General features: G+C 31.8%; 1 protein-coding gene across 1 annotated transcript in view; it reads left to right on the forward strand.

Annotated features, from left to right (window-relative positions):
• Nucleotides 1-6,129: 6,129 nt before the first annotated feature.
• LOC143072359 (fatty acid synthase-like) overlaps nt 6,130-21,671 on the forward strand; it is a 38,162-nt gene continuing 22,620 nt past the window's right edge. The window contains exons 1-7 of the mRNA XM_076247628.1: nt 6,130-6,388; nt 12,893-13,045; nt 13,262-13,435; nt 15,861-16,061; nt 16,929-17,051; nt 18,540-18,770; nt 19,657-20,072. Coding sequence (XP_076103743.1) covers nt 6,130-6,388; nt 12,893-13,045; nt 13,262-13,435; nt 15,861-16,061; nt 16,929-17,051; nt 18,540-18,770; nt 19,657-20,072 — 1,557 coding nt within the window. The remainder of the gene's footprint in view (nt 6,389-12,892; nt 13,046-13,261; nt 13,436-15,860; nt 16,062-16,928; nt 17,052-18,539; nt 18,771-19,656; nt 20,073-21,671) is intronic.

A 21,671-nucleotide genomic window follows, 5' to 3' on the forward strand; every position in this document is an offset into this window, starting at 1 on the left:
GCAAAAATATGAAAAACTTCAAAATGCTTCAAATTTAAGGAAACTTATAACAAATGTTGCCTAGCTTATGTAGACTTGACTTTTGAGTTTGGAATTTTCAAAATGGCCGCCGTTACCAAGGAAACAGCAAAATTATCCAAAATTTCAAAATGCTTCAAACTTAATGAAACTTTGCAAAAATGTTACGAGACATCTGTAGATGCACTATTTGACTTTGGAATTTTCAAAATGGCTGCCGCTCACCTGGCAATGGGGGAAGGGTGCCATCCGTTATTGCTAGCAATTACAAATCTAGTTTTTCTTATTTTTCTTCCACCTAATTTTGTCCAGGAGATTTCTGGAAATCCAATGGACCAAAGTTGATGGAACTCTATTATATAGAGGACCCTTAGGTGAAGAGTTGCAGGCACCATGGAATGGTTCATGATGGCTGCCGTTACCATGGAAACGGAACAAATGTGAAAAAATCTAGTTTTTTGTTTTGGTGAACTGTTTGGATATGCTTTAACTCAGAATCATTATATTTTAATACAATGTAGGTGCCCAATATATACAGGTGTTGGATGATTTTGGCATTCATTAGAACTACTGTGTTGCCATGGAAACTACTCCAAAAATTTCAAAAATCTCAAAATGTTCCAAACTTAATGAACTTCACAGTAACGATGAGCAACATTGGAAGATGTGGAATTTGGCGTTGGAATTTCCAAAATATCTGTTGTTACCATGAAAACAATGCAAAAAGGTCAAAACTTTGAATTTTCACAGAACATTCCAGAACATCAATGTTAAATTTATTCTAGAGACATTAAATGGTATATGATGGTATATATGATTATGGTGAGAACAAAATGCAGAATCAGGTTGACTTTGGAATTTTCAAAATCGCCGCTGTTACCATGGAAACAGCAAAAATACGAAAAACTTCAAAATGCTTCAAATTTATTGAAACTTATAACAAATATTGCTTAGCTAATGTAGACTTGACTTTTGAGTTTGGAATTTCCAAAATGGCCGCCGTTACCATGGAAATTTCAAAAATTTCAAAATGCTCCAAATTGATGAAACTTTACGACAATGTGAATAGACATCTGTAAATGCGGTCTTTCACATCGGAACTTTCAAAATGGCTGACGCTCACCTGGCAATAGGGAAAGGGTGCCATCTGCTATTGCTTGCAATCGCTAATCTAGTTATTTTTATTCTTCCACACTTTTTTGTCCATTCTTTTTCTCAGAATTGACTTGAACAATATTGATGGAACTATATCATAATGTTGACCACCACATTAAATAGTGCAGTGGGGTATGGCATCATCAAGATGGCTGCCGTTGCCATGGAAACGAAACAAATGTGAAAAAATCCTGTTTTTTGTTTTGGTGAACTGTTTTGATATGCTTAAACTCAGAAACTTTATATTTTGATACAATGTAGGTGCCGGCCATATACAGGTGTTGGATGATTTTGGCACTCATTGAAACTACAATGTTGCCATGGAAACTATACCAAAAATTTCAAAAATATCAAAATGCTCCAAACTTCATGAAACTTCACAGTAACGATGAGCAACATTGGAAGATGTGGAATTTGGCGTTGGAATTTCCAAAATATCTGTTGTTACCATGGAAACAATGCAAAAAGGTCAAAACTTTGAATTTTCACAAAACATTCCAGAACATCAATGTTAAATTTATTCTAGAGACATTAAATCGTATATGATGGTATATGAATATGGAGGGAAAAAATTGCAGCGGGGGTTTGACTTTGGAATATTCAAAATGACCACCGTTACCATGAGGACAGCAAAAATATGAAAAACTTCAAAATACTTAAAATTTAATGAAACTTATAACAAATGTTGCCTAGCTGGTGTAGACTTGACTTTTGAGTTTAGAATTTTCAAAATGGCAGCCGTTGCCATGGAAACAGCAAAAATTTTCTAAATGGCTGCCGCTGGCCTGGCAATGGGGAAAGGGTGCCATCCGCTATTGCTTGCAATGGCAAATCTAGTTATTATTAGGTCTTTCCACTTTTCTGTGGAAAGACCTATTGTTTTTCTTCTGATTATTTTTTTTTCTTCCGCCTAATTTTGTTCTTGCGATAAATATTTGTTTCGCAATATGTCGCTTAGATATCTGGTATATGATATCGAACAGTTTATACGCTTTTGAAATTTACCCTGCGTAACCGAAAACTTTTCTTTGTAGGAGTTATCTCCCCAAACACTGTTTTCCTTGTGATCACGACTCCTTCGCAACCATAAAAGATTACGACAAATTTATTTTATCAAATTGCTCGTTATATCCTTCGCATGATTTGTCAAAATTTCGACCGAAGCAATATGAACGCTCCATATGAGAGTTATTTCCCCTTTTGTATTTGAAATTTTGAAATGTATTTTAAACTGGAACACGATAAGTGATAGAGACCTAGGATCTTTTGATTTGAGGTCCTTGGTCCAAAAAAATGAAAATTAGGTCAAGGTGAAAGGTCAAGGTCATATTCTAATTTTTGAATTAGGCTTATTTCCACTCATTTCCAGAAACCGTATAAGATATCGACAAATTATTTTGACTAAATTGTTAGTTGCATCATGTCGTAACTTAATAATTTTAGTTGAAAGGGTGCGTAGACAATGAATGGGAGTTTTTGCCCCTATCATATCTAAAATTATGTGTAAAGTGATATAACTTATTAACCATACATATTAGAGACCTAGGGTCTTTTGATTTGAGATCCTCAGTTAGTGACCTTGAAATTGAGGTCAAGGTCATAGGTTAATTTGACGTTCTAGATTTTGACCTTTGCTTTAAATTCATATCTATACATCATAACGCCATATGAACTGACATTTTAGACTGATTTTTAATATTTCATTATCAAAATAGATATTAACTGGTGGAAAGACCTTCAATTGTTCTCTGAACAATTGGTTTTTAATTATTATTATATTTATTTTTCCACACTTTTTTGTCCATTCTATTTCTAAGAATTGGCTAGAACAATATTGATGGAACTATATCATAATGTTGACCACCACATTATATAGTGCAGTGGGGTATGGCATCATCAAGATGGCTGCCGTTGCCATGGAAGCGAAATAATTGTGAAAAAATCCAGTTTTTTGTTTTGGTGAACTGTTTGGATATGCTTGAACTCAGAAACATTATATTTTTATACAATGTAGGTGTCCACTATATACAGGTGTTGGATGATTTTGACACCCGTTGGAACTACTATGTTGCCATGGAAACTACACCAAAAATTTCCAAAATATCAAAATGCTCCAAACTTCATGAAACTTCACAGTAACGATGAGCAACATTGGACGATGTGGCATTTGGAGTTGAAATTTCCAAAATATCTGTTGTTACTATGGAAATAATGCAAAAAGGTTAAAAAATTCCAAAAAAATAAAAATGCTGCAAACTGGATGAAACTTTACAGGAATGGTCACTGGCATAAGCAGAGTTGACTTTTGAAGTTGGAATTTTCAAAATAGCCGCTGGAAACAGCAAAAATGTCGAAAACTTCAAAATGCTCCAAACTTAATGAAACTGTTACTGATTTTTGTTTTTTATATATGCAGTCATAAACTTTACTTCAAACTATGTTGTCAAAATGTAGTAGATCAAACCTTATTGGAGCAATTATAGTTTACTGGTACGTTTTAAATAATATATAATTAATTATTACTGTAATCGTCATTTTTTTTATTATATTATTTTCATCAGTATTTCAATGACGGTTACGACATTATTTCATGTGTATTAGGTAATTTATGGCTGCAGATAGCTCGATTCTGGAACTTTACTATCATAACTTCAGTGTTCATGAAATGGCTTGATCAAGAAAGGAATGCCTAGCTTATGAAACAGGCAACGTCATTATAAACAATATTTTCAAACAATATTAATATGGACCTTTCGATAAGAATACAGCATATCTGGCAGATGTGTAAGCATCAACTGAAAAGAATAATCAACCATGGTAAGTCAATCTGAGACGAAAATAAAATGAAAAAAACTTATTGTCCCTTTTTAATGTTAAATTTGATATGATTTTGACTCTTGTACAAGCTGACATTTGAAATTTATTTTTAAGAAATAAATCAAATTCTCAAATATATGAGTGATCTCTGTATTCTTGGACAGATCACATGAGAAAATGACCAAACTTTATCTTCTTAAATATCCGATGAATAATGAAAGTTTGATCGGACCTTTAATGAATATGACTTTTTCGATCACAGATAATAAATACTAATTGTTTTGTGTATGATGCATTGGTACGCATAAGATATTACATGCCATTAGATTTTAAAGTTATGCGCTGATTAATTTCGTGATTACGTATGTAGAAAACGCATAAAAAAAGTACGCAACAAAATTAAAACGTCGACTTTTGATAACATGGGTTACATTTAATGTACAAAAAAAGGCATAATACATTTGTTTACATAATTGCATTGAGTGAACACATTAACAATTTGGTATATTGAGCTAAATCTTCAAACATGAATATTATACACTGTCAGGATACTGAACAAAAAATAGCAAAAAATTAAGCTACATGATATAAGATATTTTGTCTTTTGGTGATAACGTGATAATCCATTGTGACCTCCACGTTCGACAGATAATGTTTTGCATCCCTTACGCATGGATAGAATCCAATTTTCTAGTTTGAACTATTAGAAAAACATATTGCAACTCTAAGACTGAGTCGGTCAAGTGATGTTGGTGTCTTAAAAGTTAGACCCACTTTGACTTGACTTTGACCATCATGAAATATAAATATTGTGTTGAGTAAGTAAATCCATTGTTTTCATTGATGTATTGAGTCTGGAATTTTTCTACTGAAACATCTCACTCAGTCGATCAATAACATTGATAATATGTAGCTGCACGATATCGTCTATTTTATTTGCGGTGTCTATGAAAATTGACTAACATATACGATAGTTTCAACAGCGATATTTGTAGATTATCGTTGATCATCTCAACGAGATTGATTTTCTCGCTCTCCGTGCGGCGAAAGGGAGAAAAGTTATCGAGTTGACATAGTCAATGATAATCTGTTTGTTGCTATTTTGCTTATGATGATGCTGATGTTTACATTGACAACAGCACGTGCTCCCTTAGTTTCTATCGTTAATTTTCGTAAAATTTCGTTAAATAGCGATAATCTGGAATATACAAAACGTTCATTAGAACACCTGTTTATGCAATAGTTGTAGCAGTGACTTTTCGATTACATAGATAAAACACCAACTTCTACCGATCATAAACTAGAAAAGTTTTGTTTAGTCTAAAACGCGGATTAGATCTTCAGCTTATGTTTGATACTTATCACTTGCACGCAGTTGTGCAACGTTTATCGTTGAAGTTATTTCCAGTTTGACAATATACAATATTAAAATACCTGATTTTCACAGTAATGATGAAAATCGCCTGATTAACAACAACTTTCTGTACAGTACAGTGTCACGGGTGAATTGACCAAATGTTTCCCGTGGTAAGCATGAACAGTGTATTCTCACGATAATAGCAACATTCATCTTTCAGCTCTTAAATAATACACTTTGCAATTGGTTAAAAATTACTACTTCGTTAAAACTCATTTTTTTTAATGAAAAATACAAGGTTCATATTATAATATTATCATTTTTCTACTTTTTTTCTGAATGATAATTACATTTGAAAATGGTCATTAATATAAATAACCAACACACGTCACAATGTATAAAAAGTTAACAATTATAGGTCAAAATACGGCCTTCAACGCGGTGCCTAGGCTCACACGGAACAGTAAACTATAAAGGGCCCCAAAATGACTAGTGTTAAACAATTTGAGCAGGAAAGTCAACGGTCTAAATTATATACAAGACGAGAAAAGAGAAATACCTATAAACCACACCAACAAATGACAACCACTTAACATCAGGTTGAAACTAGTTAGATGGCGCACTACCCTCCTCCTAACCTGGTTATTTTAATTTATCATAATTATAATTAAGATTATTGAATTGTCTTGTTTCTTCTGGTATCTGAAAAAACCGTTCATGAAGTGATATCTTAACATATAAATATTACTTATTTATATTTTTATTCATACAGGGACTAAAAAATGTATGCACAGTATTTGAAACGTTTATCACGGGGTACAGAGGAGGACAAACTAACTAGTAAAAATGAAGGAAGTAGAACTGGGTCAGATCAATTTGTCTTGTATCCAGTTTTAAGCCCATCTAACAGCAAAGTAGAAGATGTTGTCATCAGTGGTGTTTCATGTAGACTTCCAGAATCTGACAATATTGAAGAATTTAAACAGCATTTGATCAATAAAGATGACATGGTAACAGATGATGAAAGAAGATGGCCAAAAGGTTTGTAATGTGTTTTTCTTTAATTCGTATGCTTTTCTCACATTTCTTGAGCGGTTTGTGTAAAAAAACAATTATCATCACTTGTGAAATATTTCTTTTTCCTATCTGAATTTCCTATTGTGACGTCCTGAAAAAGGGAGACTATTTCTGATGACGTCACATATAAAGAACACAAGTTTCTGCAAATCTTTAAAAAGGACGAACAAAATTCATTAGAGAAAAAGATTCTACCACTGTTACTCGTGTATTACGATATTTCTCCGCTGTCAATAGTTAAATTTTAATTATTTAAAAAGCTCAGCAAGCCTTTCGCTTTAAAACATAAAAACTGTTTCGAGTGGAGAAATATCGCAACACACTCGTTGCCGTGATGGAATCTAAATGTCATTAAGACATTTTGAGAATTAATAGCACTTTTACTGCTTTGCTACTAGTTACTTGTTACTCTTCGTATACAGACTAATTATTGTTCTGAAAGCCATGACATTTGCAGGCTTATGGAGGTAGAACGTCATTGTTAGAACAATTGATACGATATTCCCGTGCTTGCATTTCCTATCATGATTTTCTTGATAGAGGGTTACTGCTCACAAGGAAGCTATTAAACCAAGAGTTCCAAATGGTGAAGTTGAAATCATCCCTTCGTAAATTTTACGGACGCCATCACGAGTTGGTTGACCGTTATGGAATAACCGTTTCACAAATGATATCGGATATGTTCCTTACGTCGTAACTACAATCCCCTTCCCTTTCATGAATGTGACCTACCGAATTAGACTATTTACCGGATTTGTAATCACATAAGCAACACGACGGGTGCCACATGTGGAGCAGGATCTGCTTACCCTTCCGGAGCACCTGAGATCACCCCTAGTTTTTGGTGGGGTTCGTGTAGTTTATTCTTTAGTTTTCTATGTTGTGTCATGTGTACTATTGTTTTTCTGTTTGTCTTTTTCATTTTTAGCCATGGCGTTGTCAGTTTGTTTTAGATTTATGAGTTTGACTGTCCCTTTGGTATCTTTCGTCCCTCTTTTATAAACATGATAAATATCGAGATTCAATGAAATACGTATTTGTGAAGAAGAGATAAACACTTTCCTTGGCTTCTTTTTTGCGGACGCCGAACTATACATCATATAAAAGTTTTGAAGATGTCTTACTTTATCGTTTGAAGTTAAAAATATTTGAATCTACATTTTAAATTGATACAAAAAAAAATTCTGTTCATTAGATTCCTTTCATAAATGAAATTTGAAATATATCCCTAACAAATGCACCGTATCAAATGCATATAAGAGTACACCTACTTATAAACTGTTACGCGTCGCATACTAAGTATAGAGACATGCATAATAAATCTAAATTATAAAAAAAGGAATTCTTAAAGCTTACTTTGACAAATTGTAAACTCACTTCATTTCAACAAGTTTAAATTACATGTTCTAAATTAGAGCTACAAAAAAACAATGCTCTGCTTTATAAATTTTCTTCCATAAATGAAGTCTGAAATATATCCATAATAAATGCACCGTATTAAATGCATATATGAGAACACCTACTGATAAACTGTTACGCGTCGCATACTATGTTTAGAGACATGCATGATAAATCTAAATTAAAAGACGAATTTAAACAAGTTTGAATTACATGTTCTTAAATAGAGATAATAATTGTTTGTATTGAAGTAAATTTAAGTCTTTGAAGTTTTATTCAAATACGCTATTGAACATTACTAAGACCCAATAAATACAATAATTTTGTATTTTATAAATTAGTGCCTTCAATAAATAAAAGTCGTCATAGAACAGTCTCATTTTCATACCGGTATTCAAAATGACTCGTTTCATTGCTATTACAACAAATATGTCATAATAACATGACAGAGAGTTTTGTTTCGGAATATTCTAAATAAATATACAAAAAGCAAATTTTAGACAATGTACCCTCCTAAGCCCGGAAGTGGCTTGTCACATATATAGTTAACAGCGTTTTTCTCACAATGACGTTCTACCTCATAAGCCTGGATATGTCGTGGCTGGTCACATTTTATAATTAGACATTTATTGTTGACAACACTTTAATATAATACTTGCAAAAAAACGACACAAGATACAAGTGGGATGTTTAGCTAACTATTAAACCAGATTATATCCACAATTTTCGTGTTAAAAATGTATTTACCAAGGTGGGAATCTGAAAACAAGTTTTCAGTAGATTATATAGGTTGATAGAATGTTTGGTTTTTATGGAATCCCCGCGTCCCCCTTTTTGATTTAGTGATGAGTCACGTTTTGCTGTTCAGAATTATTTTTCATCATTGTATATCAATGTTTTACCTTTTAAAAAGTAGTATGTGTGATAATTTCTCAAAACAGGACATTTTCTATATCTATAAGATTGCGCATCTAGAAACTTTAGGGCATAAATGTCAATTTTGATTTAACTTTGAAGTCATAAACATGTTGAAAATAAAAGTGACATAAAATTGTAATTATGTAGTTTTAGTGAAAAGAAGGCACGAATCAATTCCTTACACCATTATCATGCCTAATAATATGTTAAAAGGATATCTCGTTATGATTTTCGAAATCTATAAGCAAAGTGTTTTGCCTTTGAGAACAAGTCAGTAATATTGCAAATGTATGGGCAAAGTATAAATGGATTACACGTCATTAATATTTACCAGTGTTTATACTGAAATGCAGTCGACTTTAGCGTTTGATAGTTCATTGATAACATTCTGGCGTATCACAAACAAACAACTTGTTACGTCTCATTTCATTGGCCGAAAGATTTAAAAACAACAGCAATGTAATAAGTGTGCACGTGAATTGACGCAGGTGACCGACAATGGAATTTACTATGTTACTACGAACGTAAAAACAATGATTTGTATAGTTTACAAAACTTTGGTCAAAAGAAATAAATAAATGTTTTATTAACTTCAAAAAGTGGGGTCGAAATATTATACTGATAGTTATTAACTTCAAATAGTGGGGTCGAAATATTATACTGATAGTTTGTTTTAAGTAATATTCTAAGTTCTTTGCATGCAGCAACTCAATTATCTTGTACCCGGCATGATGAGAAATATAAGGATAAAATAAATACATGTGCCGCTTTTATACGGATGAATATATGAACCACTTTTAATTTCTTTCATACTGGCGATAGGTTATAATCCTAACAATGTCGTAGTCACTTATAATAAGTATCTCATAATACTGATCCATTACAATCATTAATCAGTGGTTGCACTGACATTCTTCTTTTATTATTTTCATGCTATAAAACATACACACAGTACAAAAATGTAGCTATAAGCGTACCATAAACGGAGGAAATTGTCCCCCAAAGATAGAAACAAAATAACTTTAATCGTATCATTGGTGCACCTGAATGAATTCAGTGAAGGCATGTTGTTGTAATAAATTGAAATGTTACATCGGCGAAGATTATTTCTTATGCATGTGTGGAACTAAATAATAAATTAATACTTGTGAGAAATCGTAGTTTATAAGGAACAATTTTCTTGTTTGAATTCGGGGCCTTTTATAGCTGACTATGCGGTATGGGCTTTGCTCATTATTGAAAGCCGTAAGGTGACCTATAGTTGTTAATTTCTGTGTCATTTTGGTCTCTTGTGGATAGTTGTCTCAATGGCAATCATACCACATCTTCTTTTTTTTAAATATAAATGTACTGTTTTCGATTTTAAATGGATGAACATTTATCTTTCAATTTTATACTGTAAGAATAGAGCTGCATAACATTGTTGAACTTTCAACTAAAGTATTTGTAGTATGTATTCGTATTTAAAATGAAATACAAAACGAAACGTGTATGATAAACTGATAAACAAAATATCAAGAAATTAAGGATGACTAAATGCATGCACAAGAAGAAACTCACCTTTCTATCGATACATTTGAATGATTTAATGAATAAACACTTTTAAAACTGTTTGTGTCTATTTACATAGATATAGGAGGATGTGGTGTGAATGCCAATGAGACAACTCCCCATCCAAATAACAATTTATAAAAGTAAACCATGATAGGTCAATGTACGGCATTCAACACGGAGCCACTGAACAACAAGCTATAAAGGTCCCCAAAGTTACTAGTGTAAAACCATCTAAACGGGAAAACCAACGGTCTATAAATATTTACAATATATAATTTACGTTCGTTTTTCAACCGAGAATAGCAAAACCTAATGAAGTATATCGTTGGAGTTTATAAACTACATTTAATCATCCCCTGTGTCATGATTGGCCATCTCCGTTTTTTCTTAAGAAAGCATGGTTGGTTACATGTTATGAATTTACTTACAATTTCGGGATTTTTTTTTTCTTCAAGTAAACGGAATCAGAAAAAAATCGCTATCCTATGTCGAATACATAAAACTTGGAAAAGAATATGAAGTGTTTGTAGAAAAGTACGGTTTCATTTTTCAAGTACATTGTTAATTCATCGAGTCCATTGAGTAAAAGAAAATGCAGGATAAGCAAAGGGGGGCGGGAGGAATAAATGAAAAAATATGTGAATTGAGTTTTTTTTATCCTACATTGAACTTTTGATGTCGTCCCTTGATCTAGAGGAAACATTTAAATTGAGTATTTAGATGTGAAAACTGTTAAGATTTTAAAGTTTAAACTTAACTACCAATTGCAGAAAACTATAAAACCAATGAATTTCACATGCACATTTATAAAAGCTAGAATTGTGATTGGAATCATGTATGAGAATATGTCGATGGAAGCTTTAAACGACATTGACCAGATACGTGAATATTAATCAGTCCATTCAACGTTATAGTATGTGTGTTCTATTTTCGAAGGTGTGAGGTCGAAGGTTTGAATTGACCAATGGAAACGATCGTTCCTTAGAGAGTTAATCTAATAAAGTTTGTTTGACTGATTACGTCGCACTACCTTTCGCTAAGCTAAGCCGCATATGAGTGTAATTCGATAAAATTAAACCTTGGACTATATCGTAATAATATATGGCTGTCATGCTTTTGTTGGTGTGTTTGTAAGACGTTGACGTTTTATACAAACGTGCAATATAATTGTTTTTGTTCAATCAAGTAAAAGTATTTTTATTAAAAAGTCTTAATATTATACTTTTAACTGTCTTCTCTAATAAAGAAATAACGGTATTTATTATAAATAAATCATACAAAAATATCAAAATCGGTTTGTAGTGTGTCAAAAATTAAAAAGACAAAAGTAGTTATGAGGCTCGATATTTAAAAGCATCCAATGACGTTATCAATAATATGTTGATCTCAAAGTACTAAAAACATTTGCACAAAATGTCATCTTATCAAAATAAAATCATTCAATTGTGACAATTTCTTTCACAGGTCACAAGTACATGCCACATATTAAGAACACAAAATGAAATGACGGCTTCTTGACTTGATAACCATATTGAAATAATCAGTCCGTTATGTGAAATTAATCAATTTGTAATATGTTTATAGAGTATTAAATTTGGCGTTTTTAATTGCATAAATATTCAAAAGGATTAAAGTTTATTTGTCAGAGTTCTGCCTGTTAATTTGATAGATTTGATCGGTAGATATGTCAGGTATGCATAATACCTTTTTTCAGTGTGGGTTTCTGGAAGTTTTTCAGTCAATGGCCTATAAAATAATTTGCAAAGTTCAAGTTCTGTTATAAAAACATGCATTTTTAATTATTAAAAGAAGCAATCATAATGCCTTTCCAAATTCAGGAATATGACAGTTATTTTTCACTTGTTTCGTTGGTTCATAACGTTAGATTTTGTCAGTTTATTATTTATTTACCTTGGAGTTCGGTTTTGTAAAACTTATATCTCATAAAAGAATTAATCCAAATCATGCACAATCGATGAAATATGAAAGAATAGAATAGAAAGAGATACACAAAATATAATCAACGTATATTTAAAAATGTCATAGTTCATATACATTATATATTCATGTATCCTTGTACGGAGTTGATAAAAGCGATCACTACCGCAATATTTGACGAAAAAAATATATTTCTAAGCCGATGACTCTTGTTATGTTTTATTCATTTATATAACAAACGTAAATGAAAAAGATAATGAAATCTGCGTCGATACGTAAAATGTAATTTCTAGAATAAATTTTATACCTGTATAGTTAAGGTTTCGACTTTACACATTTATTTGTTATCAATAATCCTGTTTCAATTTCAATTTAATTAAACACATTTAATTTGTTTAAAAGAAAAACATATTGTGCTCAGTATCTATATATGTAGTAAGTTTAGTTCAAATATATCGTGTTTGCTAAAAACTTATAAAATAGATGAGATACATCTTTTAAAATCAAACTTAGAAAGTCTTCTCTTAGATATATAATAGTGCCTCAAGATTTCCTAAGATACTAAATTATGATATTTTGTGTACCAAAAATCTATAATTATTTAGTTAGTGATATATTGATCTGTGCTCATCGATCAAATAATTAAAATTATCTTTTCAGGACTTCATGGCCTACCTGCAAGAATGGGAAAACTTAAGGATATTACCAAGTTTGATGCAGAATTCTTTAGTATTCACCAAAAGCAGGCCAATAGTATGGACCCTCAATTAAGATTACTATTTGAAGTAACCTATGAATCTATCATTGATGCTGGTATGTAGCTGAAAATATTAGTTCTTATATCTTTTTTAAGTAAGTACATTAACAAATGTTACAAATGTAGATGTCGGTGTCATAATTTATTTTTCTACTTCATCATGTATTCAGGAAGTTCAATTGCCTTTTATTTCTGTGATTTTGTAGCTATTCCATATATAACTTTTACCAACAGCTCCATTTAATTTGAATTGAAACATTGTATATTTTAAGGAGTTAGTCCAGACAGTTTGAGAGGATCAAGAACTGGAGTTTTTATTGGTAGCAGTCTATCAGAGTCACATGATGCCTGGTCTTCTGACCCAGATACAACTCTTGGTTACCATGTGATAGGATGCCATCGAACAATGTTTGCAAATAGACTGTCCTTTTACTTTGATTTCAAAGGTTTGAACTGTGTTAATATTGATGACAAAAACTGAAACAAACATTTCTTTCAAATAAAGGAGGCATAACTCTTTTTGTCATTTTAGATTGTGCTATGCTTTTAATGAAATGTGTGATGTTAAGAGATGAAATAGCTTTTTGACCATAAATATTTCTATAAAAACTCAAAAGCTTGAAATATGCCTAATGCTATCGATTTTTTTAGGGCGGGGGGCAAATTTCCGAGGACAAATATACGATTTTCATATGTAACAGCATCATAAAATAATGTCCCCTTGAAACAGTTTACGCCGGACAAAATTATTTTGTAGTAATATATATGTTCAGGACAGTATTTCATTCCGAAATAGTGTCCTTCTAAACGGAATATTGTCAGGTTCTTGGGGACAATATGTCACTGAGAATTTATGTCCACTACAATATATACTCTGTTTCCTAATTAAATCATGGCTTTCCTGGGGAGTCATACATCATGAATTTGTAAAAGTATTACAGAAAATAGTTCATGAAAAGTATCTGTTTAACTGTGACATGCTGAATCAAATACTTTTCATGTTTAGTGTAAAGGCATGCAACATTCACATTTTTAAATTGATAAATGAAAATATTTTACATGGTAAGTATTTCATATAAGAAAATTATGTTTTTAATAATAACCCGGCCACGTCCACTTATATTTTTGTCCATCTGATGAGTTTAGCCTTTTTCAACTGATTTTTATAGTTCGTTCTTTTGTTGTACTGTTATACCACTGTCCCAGGTTAGGGGGAGGGTTAGGATCCCGCTAACATGTTTAACCCCGCCACATTATTTATGTATGTGCCTGTCCCAAGTCAGGAGCCTGTATATTCAGTGGTTGTCGTTTGTTTATGTGTTACATATTTGTTTTTCGTTCATTTTTTTACATAAATAAGGCCGTTAGTTTTCTCGTTTGAATTGTTTTACATTGTCTTATCTGGGCCTTTTATAGGCGACTATGCGGTATGGGCTTTCCTCATTGTTGAAGGCCGTACGGTGACCTATAGTTGTTAATGTCTGTGTCATTTTGGTCTTTTGTGGATAGTTGTCTCATTGGCAATCATACCACATCTTCTTTTTTATAATATCAAATTAGCAGAAATATTACTATTTGAAGTCAAATATGTTAAGTGTACCACTCTGTTGCTTAAATAAAGTTAATGTACTAGCTGACAATAACTTATAGATTGTTCTTATTAAATCTATTGATGTCATTTTCCAAAATATTAGTTTTTAAAGCCTCCCTTCCATCAAACAAACTTTTATGATACTCCATTCTTTGAATTAATATTATCTCAATAAACACAAAATGTACTTTTGGATAGATTCCTGTTAACGATACAACGTTTCTTGAATATTAGTTTGTGTGAGAATGTCAAATAAGATAACATTCGTATTCATCTCTAGTCATTTTACATAGATGGAGACAAGTTTTCATAAAAAATAAACATAAAATATTGTCTTAGGGAAAATATTGTGCTTTAGATGATGTGTGGTAAAACTTTTATTCATATTAAAAGATTATAGAATTTTTGAAGTTATTTATGTTTATTCTCAGTTTTAGCCTGGTCAATTCATATCGTCGTTCATAGTATTTCCATACACTTTTGGTCCAAAATGATTTTCACTTGGTTCCCTGCTTGATACTATAACAATCTAGACGGAAAGCGGTAACTAGATAATTCTTATATACATGTAGTATTAATATTGGAATTTCCCTTGCCATTCAACATAAAATATGTGATTTTATAGGCATATTTTTTCATAAATTCTCCTCTTAAATATTACATGCATTAAGAAACTATGAAAAACTTACATTTGACGATTCAATATATTATGTAGGATCCTTTCTTGTAAAAACTGTTCTTATTTTTCATTCCCCTGTCTTCCCTGATATTGAAAATTGTGATTTTTGAGCAAATTGCGCTTGGGCTTCCAAACATAATTGTATGTGTTATTTGCATCAAACAGTACATTTATAATTTACTAGCAATTATCTACTTTCGTCCAGTTGAAACGCTGTATTTAATTAGTCATGGTTGAAACTTTATTGATTTTGGCTGAGTTATATTTTTTTATACGAGATGTTGTGTTGATGCATTGTTGTTTCGATATGTTTTTTCCTGCAGTGTATCATATCTAATCTGATCCATTCACCGAAACCGATAAAATCGCGACAAACCCGTATCGATACATGACTTAAATGTTCTCTCTCAATTGTGACCTTATACTATCTTATCTAAATTATGAATTTAGAAAAAGTTATTGTTTTTCGTTATTTTGTGGCATAGTCTGATTATTTTCTAGTTAGAGTTTGAGTATTCCTGTGGTTATCTTCTGCCTTTTTTTCTTAATCCTACAGGTATGTTTTCACGGTTACACTATCAATTATTAATTATTTTTTTAGGCCCAAGTCTCAGTGTAGACACTGCCTGCTCCTCCAGTTTGACGGCCATGGATCAAGCTTTTCACAGCATTAGACAAGGGCACTGTGATGCAGCCATTGTAGCTGGCTGCAATTTGTGTGTACGACCGACAACATCACTACAGTACCACAAGCTTGGAATGCTTTCAAACGGCGGCACTTGCAAATCTTTCGATGCATCAGGTACAGGTTTTACAGTGTTACTAACCAGTAACAACATAGGACAGATACAGATTATTGTCGAAATGCGCATCTGGTGCAGGAAAATTGATACCGTTAATGTTATTAAATACATTTTGAATTATTTAAAATCGATACCCCCAAATTTTGGCGATTTTCATCAAAGATTATTTTTTTGTTTTCATTTAAGTTTTGTATTTCAAACGAATGACTACATCATGAAAAAATTAATACTTGACCATCGTTGTAAAAAAAATGAACCTTTTGCGACTGTCAAACAAGCGAGAGGTTAAGCTTACTATAAAACAAGGTTTAATCCATCATTTTCTACATAAAAGAATACTTGTATCAAGTCTGAAATATGACAGTTGCTATCCATTTGTTTGATGTTTTTGCGCTTACGATTTTCCAATTTGATTATTTACTTTTCGTTAAGAATTTACCTCGGAGTTCGGTATAAATGTTCTTTCACTTGTTGCATTATATCCTACTAGTCATTACAAGTCAACACTTGGCATAATGCATCACTGGATGAAAAATTGACTGATTTTGCCCTACTTTGTGTTTTGTTTAGATAGTATATTTTATGGAGACAATCATAACCGATAGCAAATGAAAAACAAAATATAACTATAGCATGCATCACACGTTTACGAATATCTATAAAGCAGACTACCGAAAGGAGAAAAAAGTTATAAAATTTTAACAAACTAAGCTAATCGAACACCCGCTTGGTCAGTTGGTAGAGCTGTGTCTCTTTGTAACATGAGTCTCGGATAATTAAACTTCTTCTGATATGTTAGTTGTTTCGTTAGTATTATCATGTTTTGTAATAACATTTTGAAAAGTAACGAACTGTAACTTTGATAGGTGATGGGTACTGTAGAAGTGAAGGTGTTGTTGCTGTCTTTTTACAAAAACAAAATGTATCGAGGAGAATATATTGTACCATATTACATGCTAGATCAAACAACGATGGAAGGAAGGAAAAAGGTAAGATTAACTATAATTTTATAACAACAAATATAACTGTGGATATTCTATTATCACTTTAATTTCAGCTGTATGAAACTTTGATTTTATCTGTCGATTTTGCAAATTGATTTCATCGAGCAAGGTATCACATGGCGCTTTACACATCCAATCAATTAATCAAGACATCTTATGTTTATTTTGTTAATTAATCAGATAAGATACTGTCAATTTTATATTGAATCAAAAACGAGCTATCCACCTGTCTATTGACCATTCAGCATGTAGGCATTTGCTTTGTTTACCAAACAGGAGTTCAAATATTCATACTCAAATATTACAATATTTTATCGATAAAAAAATAACGTTGTAGTACGATCGAACAAATCTGCCATTAACAAACCAGAAATAACATTGCGATTTTTTCACTTCAAAAATATGTAAAATAAATGTGAACAAATGATTTATTACCTCACTGTGCAATCTTTTAAAACTATCATTTTTTGGTATGTTTTACATGAGAAATGTATTATATGCCGCCAATGTAGCACCGTTATAAAATCTAGGAAGTCTCATCATATATTACGTCATTTTGTCTTTGCTTTTTAATCGTTTGATTCGAGCGTCATTGATCAGTTCTTTGTAGACAAGACAAGCGTCTAGAGTTCAAGATATGAATCATGGTATATATGATGAGTTTTAATAAACATGTTGATGAAATAATTTTTCGTGTATTTGTTAGTGGAATTGGCTATACTAAGTTTGATTTTCCATGACTAAAAACAAGGAATATGTACCCACAATTTCCATTTTGTTTGATAGGCATTGTATAATGAGAAGATGCAGTCGACCTTTCAACTTAATATATTTACAGCAGTGTAAGGAATAAGGAAATGCCTGTACCAAGTCAGGAATATGACTCGTTTAATGTGTTTGGCTTTTGATTTTGCCATTGGATTAAGGACTTTCCTTTTTGAATTTTCCTCGGAGTATTTTTTTGATATTACTTTTGATTGACACCACTGATTTGGGGTTAGATATAAGTATTCATATAGTCATATATCATTCTGATTACTTTTTACAAAAAAAGTTGATAATCATGATTAAAGTGACTGTCGATACTATTTGTATCGATCACATTTATTATTCAGTATGAAATGATACAATTAAAATTTGGAAATAATATTTATAAATGAATTTTCGTCCTACATGTCTTTGATTCCTTTATTGACTTTAATTTTGGGGTTTTTTTTTCGGTTATTTTTACAACGTTTGTTCTAGGTCCTTGGATTTTCAAATATATTCCATTGGCAAAACTGAAAATACACTAACTGTCGCAATGAGCATCTGGTGCACTTTAATTGATACCATTACTTTATTATATAATAAATGTTGTGGCATTAAACTGATAGAATTAAAATGTATAATGAAGTGCAATATACTTGAGTCCTTTTTCTGATTAGACTATTTAAATATCGTTTGCTAACAATATTCATTGTTTGTTTTAAGGAATAACATTTCCGTCTGGAACTGCACAAAAAGAGTTATTACAAAGTGTTTATCGTGATATTTCTGTTGATCCTGGCTCAGTTGAGTATGTAGAGGCTCATGGAACTGGTACTCAAGCTGGTGACCCACAGGAACTTAATACTATCTGCGATATATTTTGTAAGGATCGTACGAGATCTCTTTTGATTGGTTCGGTTAAGTCGAATATTGGTCACACAGAACCCGCAGCAGGTATTTCTTTTGATTAGTATCTGTACTTTATTGCTAAACCATATCATTCACAAATAATTTCAGATTTTTTATTGGAAAGCTATGCATATCTTACACCATCAAACTTTTCACGTACAATTTCTTGAAAAATAAGTCATTTTCTTTAAGAAGTAACTACAAACAAAAATCATTACGTAGCTTATATATATATCATCATTTAAATGGGGTTTATTTGTAAAAATCGGTGCAGACTGACAATCAGCATAGTTTTTTTACTTTAGGATTTCCATTTTTTATTGACTTTGTTATTATTTAATAAGAATAAAATTGAGAATGGAAATGGGGAATGTGTCAAAGAGACAACAACCCGATCATAGAACAGACAACAGCAGAAGGTCACCAACAGGTCTTCAATGCAGCGAGAAATTTCCGCACACGGAGGCATCCTTCAGCTGGCCCCTAAACAAATATATATACTAGTTCAGTGATAATGAACGCCATACTAAACTCCAAATTGTACACAAGAAACTAAAATTAAAAATAATACAAGACTAACAAAGGCTATAGGCTCCTCACTTGGGACAGGCGCAAAAATGCGGAGTATACTAGTAAGCGTACCGACTACCCTTGTTCATAATATTTAGGTACAATATTTAATATGGGTCTGATAACTACTCAGGTCTGTTCTCCAAACAGACTATCAGAATGAGGAACCCTCACTGCTAACACTTATAAACTTTATATACGGATATATTTACCACTTTATCACCCAATAAATATATCGTTTTTCGTTCCGTTTGTTAAAGATCAGTAATTGTAAAAAAATTATCAATATGTGACAATATATATATGTGTAACCATTCTTCCAGGCCAACATTTATATTAGCTTGAGTTTTTTTATATACAGGTTTAGCAGCAGTCACAAAAATTATAATTTGCATGGAAAGTAATCGGATAACAGCAAATCTACACTATAAAAACCCAAATCCTGATATCCCGGGACTTTCAAATGGGAAACTGAAAGTAGTTACAGAACACACATCTTTTAACGGTGGATTGATTGCAGTTAACTCTTTTGGCTTTGGAGGTTCAAATTCCCATATCGTTTTGCGACCTCATCAAAGCAGTAAGATTACATCAGGTGACCTGTCAAAACGATTATTCGTCTATACTTCAAGGACAAAGAAGGGCTTAGAAAAAGTTCTGACTGCAGCCGAGGAGCACAGTACAAATATTCATTTTCATTCTTTACTGAATGAAACTCGAAATTGCAGTCATATCTATAGAGGTTTTACTATTCTAAATGCAGACCCTCAGAAACAAGTCCACGTAAGTAAGAATATTTTGTGCAGAATAATATCGTTGACTGTTGTACACCTGATTTGGACATTTTTTTAACTATTTTGTCTTTTTGTTTTGTTCAATAATTGTTGTTCAATTATTGTTGTCAATATAATGAAATTTCATGCGACTTTCATACATGTAAGAGGTTAAGATACTTTAAAACCAGGTTTAATCCACCATTACTACATCAGAGCATTTCAGTACCAAGTCAAGGCAGTTAGTATCCATTCGTTTGATGTGTTCGAACTTTTGATTTTGACATTATCTTTCGGAATTTCCGTTTTGAATTTTCATTGGAATTTGTTATTTTTGTCATTTATCTGTTTGGTCTAGTGTAAATTGTGACGATAGAGGTGTTGTTCACATTAATTTTCGCAGTTTTGAATTTTGATAGCATGATTTGAATGCAGCATTTCCTGAAAATGCAACTATTAAACTCGTATGTGTGTCGAATTCTACAATCTGGAAAAACGTTTACAATACTGAAGCATATTGTGATTTTGCTTGGATACCCTTTTCTTGAAAACTCTCAAGTCTAATAGAATTGTTTGCATATATCTTCATGTACATATTTACCTTCATTTCTATTTGACATTTTTTAAGTGACTAATAATACATCCACACAGTTTTGCCTACTGTAGAATAATGACACCAGTGTCTTTCCTTTAGAACACGTTTCAGAAAATTATAAGTTGTGTGTTGCTACGGTACATGTATGGTTCCTAGATAATAACTTGTACTAAAAATGTTAACCAACAACAAAACAGCAATATTTTTTTTTCGCAATGTCTATTATACATTTGGCGGCTTAAGCAAATTACAGTTGTCTGAAGTTGTTACTGTAATTCTAGTTGCTTGTTTGTCTATTTGTCCATGGAATTTTCATATGTGACCTGAAATATATACATCCTATTATTTTCTTACGCTTTGAATTAAACGTTCATGAAAAAAGGTGTAATACCACTGTTGATTTTCCCCTATTAGTCTTTGTTAAATTTGCACTTTTCCAAAAAAAGTACAGAATTTATCTTTGTTTCAAATAAAGAAATACTTGGCATGAGTTAAGTTTTATCTTGTCCAGTACTATAGAAAAAATTTCACATAACATTTCATTGCATATATGAAAATGACCATCATTGGAAGTTAATCGATCAAATTGCTCCCCTTATTTCATCTGTGTACAAGGTTTAGTCACCATGTAACCTCAAGATTATAAAATATTCTATAGAAATCCCAAATAAAAAATAATGGTGTTTTGAAATACCTATGACATAAGTTTATGACACAGAAATGTTTTACTGCAAAAAAATGTAGGATTAATTACCTACACCTGTCAAATTCAAGGGAATATTTTTTTCGATCTATTTTCGTATACAACCGGATGTGACGTACTATAATTTGGTGGTATTACACCTCAAGTCTAATAGGATTGTTTAAAGAAGACATTATTGTTCAATAAACTGAATGTGCCTTTTTCCTTTATAATACTGGTTATTTCTAGTATAATGAAAGACGACATCTACAACGATTCGAACAAAATTTCTTCGACAAATCCAAACCAAGCCTTATCATGATAGA

The sequence above is a fragment of the Mytilus galloprovincialis genome, chromosome 1, assembly GCF_965363235.1.
Source record: "Mytilus galloprovincialis chromosome 1, xbMytGall1.hap1.1, whole genome shotgun sequence".
Classification (NCBI taxonomy): Eukaryota; Metazoa; Mollusca; class Bivalvia; order Mytilida; family Mytilidae; genus Mytilus; species Mytilus galloprovincialis.